Genomic DNA, 7806 nt, shown 5'->3' on the forward strand with positions numbered 1-7806 from the left:
CTGATGAAGCTTCTGGATGGAAGGTGAAACGTCTCAGCACAAAAAAAAGAAACCGTCCAGATGACCCGACTGAACACTGTTGGATTGTATACCTGGATTATTGAGCATGGACTTTGTTGTTTTGAACCAGTTTGACAAAACTGTCGACGAGGGAGAGGGCGGGCACTGGAGGAGAAAGGCCATCTTAGCACCAAATAACTGTAGCCCCCTCAGGTCGTCATCTCCCCGGCGCCGAGCTCCGCCGGTCACCGAAGAAGATCCTCCGTGCTGCCCGGGCCCCAGCCTCGCGTGCTCATGAAGGCCGACCCCGGGCAGACGGGCGGACCGGGACGGGTCTGGGACGGAGGATGGAAAATTAAAAAAATATATATTTTATGTATAAAAAAATAATGTATTTTTCTTATCAGTGAAGATTAAGAAAATAAATAAACGGTGCCGGCTTTATCATGAAATCCTCTTTTCAATTTAATTAAAAAATTTAATTTTTTGGCTATTAAATAATCTGTTAAAGTTAACTCAATTGAAAAATCATAAAAAGACATTATTGGATCTCATGAATATTTCCCTCCAACATGTTTAAAGAAGAGACACGGCCTTTAGCTCAACTTTATTCTAACTCACAGATGAACAAATCACTAAACAAGAATTAAACTTTAAATCAAAGATAAATAAAAAAAAAATATGAACAAGAAACAAAACCACACAAATCAATTAAACATTAAAAGACACAATGAGTGCGAGAGAAAAAAAAGATACAATTTTAAATATAGATGTTTTTGTAGAATCTGGTTCATCAGAGATTTAATGGTGAATTAAAGTTCATTAAAACTTCATTAGCAGGATTTATATACATATATTTATATACACACACACACACACACACACACACACACACACACACACACACACACACACACACACACACACACACACACACACACACACACACACACACACACAAAGCTATATAGACAGATATGGCAGGTAAAGTCAATTTGAACCCCGCCCACTAGAACCATTACTGAAAGTTTAATGGAAACACACCGTGTACCGTACCAAGTCGAACCGTGCTGTACTGGTACTAAAGGTACTAATGGAAAAGGGGCATAAACAGGTCTAAATAAAGTACCACCCAGAGCCTTTAACAGCTCCTCTCTGAATTTCTCACAACATTCTTCCTTCTTCATCTTCCACCATTTGGTCTTCTTCTCTGATTTGACTCTTTTTCTCTTCTTCACAACAACAGTCATTCTACACACAACCATCCGATGCTGTCTGGCCACGCTCTCCCCTGCCACAACCTTACAGTCTCCAATCTCCCTCAGGTTTCCTCTTCTACACAGAATGTAGTCGACCTGCGTACTCCTTCCTCCACTCTTATAGGTCACTCTATGCTCCTCCCTCTTTTGGAAACAGGTGTTGACTACAGCCATTTCCATTCTCTTGGTGAAATCCACCACCATCTGTCCTTCCTGGTTTCTTTCCTTGACACCAAACCTACCCATCACTTCCTCATCCTCTGTTTCCTTCACCAACATGTCCATTCAGGTCTGCTCCCATCACCACTCTCTCCTCCCTGGGAATACTCTCTATCACTTCATCCAGATCTTTACAAAATGTATCTTTCTCCTCCTCATCACATCCAACCTGTGGAGCATAACCACTGACAACATTTAGCATCAGACCTTCTACTTCAACCTTCAGACACATCACCCTATCTGACACTCTTTTCACCTCTACTACATTCTTTGCCAACTCCTCCTTCAGGACCATCCCTACTCCATTCCTCTTTCTATCCACACCATGGTAAAACAGTTTGAACCCTGCTCCAATGCTGCGAGCCTTGCTGTCCTTCCACTTGGTCTCTTGGACACATAAAACATGTACCTTCCTTCTCAGCATCATGTCAGACAGCTCTCTACCTTTCCCTGTCATTGTCCCCACATTTAGAGTTGCATTCGGGCCTAAAAAAATCCGACCCGGCCCGAACCCATATAATTTTTTCCTAGCCCGACTTGAAACCGACCAATTAACTGTGATTACTGGCCCCAAACCCAATGAAATAATAATAATAATAATAATAATAAATTTTAAGCTTTTACTGGTTTTGTAAGCAAATCAGTTTGACATGATTTAAAATATTTCAAAGAAAGGAAGATAAAAGATTTGTTTTTTTTTATCAACAGTCAGCAAATTATTATAGTTATTATAATATTATAGTTATTATAGTAATTAACGGTCGGCAGATGCGCACGGCCGATGATCCAAATTGGGTTATTGGCCGCGTGCATCCGCCGACCAGCGGCTGAGTCCAGTTAGCTTCAGGCGGGTCGCTGGCACTGTGATCCATGTGGACCAGGATCCGGGCTCTCAGACCCGAACAGAGAATTCAAAACATCAGACTTACTCAGATTATCTTCAGTTACAACTGTTTTCCCGTGGAGGGAAAAGTCCTGACCCTCCTCCATGACGTGCTGTTTTCAACAAAAGACACAACTTCAGATTTAAACGTTACAATCATAAATAAACAAAGCTTGTTTATCATCAATCTTAAAAAGACTATTAAATAATAAGCAAGTAGATCAGATAAGTTATTCTAGCATTAACGGATGATTCATTTTGAAGGGTGTATGGTAATTGTTTTTAATTCAACCTTTATTTCTACAGGTTAGTCTCATTGAGCCACGAGGACTCATCTTCAAGACCTGTTCCACTTATAAACTACAAACATCCTAATAAATGAGGACAATTTAAGTAACCCTGGCTACAGTCTCTTTATTGTTAGTAACATTTTACAAAGACGCATGCTGCTGTGCTTCGAGGTCTAAATTTATTACGCCTTGTTTGTTAGCGAACACAAAGTTTAAAGAATACTTTAAACTTTAAATACTGTTTCTAGCTAGCCTGGGCTTGTTGTTAGCCACTTGCTGCTGTTAGCGCTCGTTTTTACAACAGGAAACAGAACTACCTACAATCTTTTAATGCAGAATTAACTCGAGCTAAATACTCGTACTAATTGCTTTTACATTTATAAACATTTTAGATTAACAAAGTATATGCCGGTATAATTTTTTTAAGAAGCGCTTTACCTTGAGATGAACACAACACGTTCAGATGGTTAAAAAAATTATACTAAAACTGTTCAGTGATTGGTCAGTTTTATAGAAGGCGGGCTTTTGTTGAGACTTTAGCCAATCAAAATTAGAAGGCGACCTGTGTTTTACTGTTTAGTGATTGGTCAATTAACAGATGGGGGGGGGGCTTTGTGGACCTCGACCAATCACAACAGGGGTGCGAAATGCATTCTGGGTCCGTGTACGGTTAGCGGCAGCTAGTTAGTCAAGGTAAAGAAAGGCGTTTATTTAAAACATTACCGGTACTTATAATTGCTACTCGTACAGCATCGATTTATATATTATGTTCTTCTAAAATTGTAAATTTAACTAATTGACTTTATAATAAAATCTATGGTTTTACTGAAGCTAGTCGGCTTCAATATTATCTTCCGCTTGTAAACAATCGAGGCTGCGCGCGCAGCTTGATGTAAACCAAAGGGAATTTATCAAAGGATCAAATTCTGATTATAACCTGTACAATGTTTTTGGGTTTGAACTGTAATGTACCATGAAGATAAAACTGGCAGATTAACCTGTAAATTAAAATATTTTTATCATCATTAACACAAAACTGCAGCCGAGAATTGTTCCTGTGAAAATCATAAAGTGACTTCCTCTTCTGTACATTTAAATCAAAACAGAGCTCTGAAGAATAAGGTTTGTTGCTTTTTATAGGCCTTACTGATCGGCTTCTTTTATTTTAGGTGTTTATGTCTCTGATGTCCTGATGTCTGGTCTTGGACGAATAAAACCAAGATAGCAGCAACGATGGAGGATTCTGTCTCGGACGCTTCCAGTCAGAGGGAGAGGGAAGAGGAGCCCCAAGCTGCTGGTCAGGAAGAACACGGACCAACGTCAAAGAAAACCTCTTTAAAAAGGAAGTCAAAGGTGAAAACAAAGAAGCAGAAAAAGGCCCGGTTATCCCGGCCCGACTACACCGTCCATCAGGGCGAAGACATGCTTCTGGTCATATCGAATGCTTCGTCTCAGTACGTCGGTTCTGTCTGGACTCCTAAAAAGAAAGGAAGCAAAAAGAAGAAGACCCTTAAAGGAAAGGTCAAACGGGATCCAGTAAAGAAAATTAAATCAGTCCGGGGAAAACCTAAAGTGGGAATTAAACCAGCGGAGGAGGAAGACGAGGACAGGACGTTCTCTGATGCTGGAGACAGATGGGGACAGGACTTACCTGAGGAGGTGCTGGTCAATATTTTTCAGATGGTGGTGGTTCAGGACGGCGCCGTTCCTTTCTTGTGCAGGTATCTTCTGATCTGGTGCTTGATTTAGTTCCAGGAACGTTAAACTCAAACTCGCAGATGTTTCTGGATCAAATCTCTGGTTAGTTTATGGAATTTGTTCCAGAACTTGATTCTAATTTACCAACCTTAACCTTGCCAGAAGGTTTGAGTTTATAATCTGATCTAAACTGCAGCTAAAAAATGAATACATTTATCCAGAACCTTGTGGTGAAAACGTCCCGTTTCGAACGGTTGGACAACATCGGGTCGGTGTTTTGTGGCCCTCTGCTGTGTTTGTGATGCAGGATGGGGAGGGTTTGTCGTCTGTGGAACGCCGCCGCCTCCAGCCCGGTTCTGTGGCGCAGGGTGACCGTAGGCCACTGCTGGATCGGATCGGGGAAGAGTCAGCTTCCTAAAACTGAGATGACGATCCAGAACACAGTTTACTGGCTCGCACAGAACAGGTCTGGATTGTTCCTGCTCATACTTTCAGGGTTTGGTTGAGGAGGTTCTGGTTCTGATCACCTGCTGCAGACTTTAAAACACAAATATTGGTGTGAATGTTCCGACTCAGGTGCTTTGTGTACCGTGGTGGAGATGTGAGGTCTGAACTCATGGGGTTTTTCTTTCAGGTTCTCTCAGCTGACGGACTTTTCTCTCTGTCACTGGACAAAGAACATCGACTTCACCTTGGAGGTGAGACGCACTTTCAATCTGCACGTCTCACTTCTACGACCCTCAGCCAAAGAAATCATCTCACTCGGGATTTTATTTGGAAGATTTATTAGAAACTAGAGAAAGTTCAGGTTCGGTGAAAACGCAGAGGGATGCTGGGAGCCGAACAATTTGGCTGAAATTAGCTGAAGAAGCTGAAACCGAGTTGGTAAAATGAAAAACAGAACAGAGGCTCGATGGGCGAATATAAAAAGCCAAAACAGAAACTAACATGAAACACGGTGACCCAGAGAGCGGGACATTGATCACCTGGAACAAAAGACACACAAAGTTCTTTATTTGCTTTGATGCTGCTCAGTAATCCATGTAGATAATCTGATCCATGTAGATAATCTGATCCAGGTAGATAATCTGATCCTTGTAGATAATCTGATCCAGGTAGATAATCTGACCCGGTGGAGTCAGGTCCTCTGGACGGATTCTTCTTCTTCAAACGTTTCTTCTTTTATCCCAAAGACTTCTTCAGAGATCACCAGGCCAGGACTCTGCAGACCAGTGGTCCCTCTCGGGGATGAAGAACCCATCCAGAGTAGAGTTGCATTCGGGCCCAAAAAATCTGACCCGACTCAGCCCAGTCATAATCTTCAAACCCCACCCGACAAATTAACAGTAATTACAGGTCCAAACCCAGAAAAAACCTGACATTTTTAATTAGGTCGGGGACGTGCGGCTGAATGAAAGATTCAAAACTGAGAGGGTGTTTGTCCTTTCATGGCCGCAGAGCATTTAAACCTGTTGATTTATTCAGACATGGACCCTGCTCTGCTTTGGGATCTCACCCGTTTGGGTCTTCGGCCGCGCGCGTCCGCAGAGTGCAGCGGCTGAATGAACGTCCGTTTGGGCGATGGATCGCTGCCTGGCAGTACAGTCCATCTGAAGCTTAACAGAACTTTTTAACTCTTTCAGGGCCGGTCAGCTCGCGGTGAAATTGTGCGACTGGTGATGGTATGGCAGGCCATGTTATTATATAATTGGATAGCAGCTGATCCTGACCCAATTAAAAGCCCGGCCCGCCCATCCAGCACATTATCATGACCCGATCTGCCCCGAATTCGGGTCAGGTGGGGCTGGGTTTAGGGCTCGGGTTAGAAATGACAGATCTAGTCCAGCGGACCTGACTCTACCTCGTTAGATTCATCCTGGATTACTGAGCAGCAGGACCTTTAGTTTCTTTCTTTACACGCCTACGTGCACAAGTCGCCTCAATGAGAACTCGCATGAAAGATATGACAACTGTTTTATGCCGGATGCCCTTCTTGACTCAGCCTGGGCTCAACCCAGCGACCCCAGGATTACGAGGCTGCAGCACTGAACCACCGAGCTACCGCAGCCCTTTATATGTTATTTTTATTCATATTTATTACTATGGGAAGTTTATTTTTAATAAAGTTGAATGTTTTGAAAAGTATAAGGAAAAAAAAAAAGCCGAATGTTTTGGTTTATGAACAGCTAAAACTGCAGGTTCAGCTGAAGTTGTAAAAGACGGTGCAGAGAACTAGAGACAGGAAATCAGCAGCGTGGTGCTGACTCAGCGTTCGGCAGTAAAACGGCTCGTTCTGTATTTGATGGACGTTCCGTCCGTCTGTGGTCCCGTCCAGGTGGTGTCCCGGCTCTGTCCTCGTCTCCGCTCCATCAGGCTGTCCTACTGTAAAGGTGTGACGCTGAAGGCCTTCCACAGCCTCGGCCTCCACAGCCGCCGCCTGCAGAGCCTCAACCTGCAGCAGTCTGAGGTGATCCAAACGTTTCTCCTCATCACAACCTCCATGTTTACACTCACGGTTTCTAAACTCTTCCAACCTGCTGCAGTTCCAGGTGGAGGGACTGCAGGAGTACCTGGAGCATCACGGGAACCAGATGAGGGAGCTGCTCTTCACTCATGGACTGAAGACCGACAGACTGCTGGCAGTTATCACCGTACGGTAGTTTCCTCCGTGCGTTAACGTCTGTGATGAGCGCAGTCCTGGAGCTCAGCTTTGTTTTTCCTCAGCGGGGATGCTGTCCGGGCCTGGAGCTGTTGGAGGTCAACAAAAAGCTGGACAGTAAGGACGGGGAACTTCCTGTTTGCGTCCAGCAGCTTCAGATGGCCTGTCCTAAACTGAAGGTCCGAATGAACCCGTTTCATTTGAGGGTCACGGCTCTGACTCTTCACTTCACCGGTTGCTTCTGTTTCCAGACCTTCCGCATGCTGAACGTCCGACTCCTGAACAAAGCGAGCCGTAACGGAGTCGTGTCGGCGGCGGGCTTCCCGCTCCTGGAGGAGCTTTGCATCGCGACCGCGTCCCACTCCTACCTGACGGACAAAGACCTGAGGGACGTGCTGTTCGGGTCCACCATGCTGAGAGTCCTGGACCTGCGAGGATGCTCCCGGATCTCCACGTCTGCTCTGGCTGCGTTACCGTGTCCCGGTGAGAAACACGCCTGTTTCAACGTGAACTGCAGGATGTTCAGATTCAAATGATCCAGAATTATTTAGGACTCTGCTGCAGGTTGACCTGTTTCTGTTAGCAAAATATCTCGCTGATCCTAATGAAACTTTCAGGAAATAATCTTTGGATGCAGCGAGGCCTTTAATACGAGGCAGAAATAAACCGTAAAAAAATAAAAAGATCCATCCATCCATCCATTAATTCATCCATTCATCCATCCATCCATCCATTAATTCATCCATTCATCCATCCATCCATCCATTAATTCATCCATCCATCCATTAATTCATCCAT

General features: G+C 43.9%; 1 protein-coding gene across 1 annotated transcript in view; it reads left to right on the forward strand.

The window, feature by feature from the left end:
- The first annotated feature begins 3298 nt into the window (after positions 1 to 3298).
- Positions 3299 to 7806, forward strand: part of fbxl6 (F-box and leucine-rich repeat protein 6) — a 6689-nt gene continuing 2181 nt past the window's right edge. The window contains exons 1-8 of the mRNA XM_037692894.1: positions 3299 to 3344; positions 3821 to 4372; positions 4657 to 4815; positions 4984 to 5047; positions 6685 to 6816; positions 6893 to 7000; positions 7074 to 7187; positions 7260 to 7491. Of these exons, the coding sequence (XP_037548822.1) occupies positions 3885 to 4372; positions 4657 to 4815; positions 4984 to 5047; positions 6685 to 6816; positions 6893 to 7000; positions 7074 to 7187; positions 7260 to 7491 (1297 nt within the window). The 5' untranslated portion in view covers positions 3299 to 3344; positions 3821 to 3884. The remainder of the gene's footprint in view (positions 3345 to 3820; positions 4373 to 4656; positions 4816 to 4983; positions 5048 to 6684; positions 6817 to 6892; positions 7001 to 7073; positions 7188 to 7259; positions 7492 to 7806) is intronic.

Source organism: Nematolebias whitei, chromosome 19, assembly GCF_014905685.2.
Source record: "Nematolebias whitei isolate Nwh7 chromosome 19, NemWhi1, whole genome shotgun sequence".
NCBI classification, from domain to species: domain Eukaryota; kingdom Metazoa; phylum Chordata; class Actinopteri; order Cyprinodontiformes; family Rivulidae; genus Nematolebias; species Nematolebias whitei.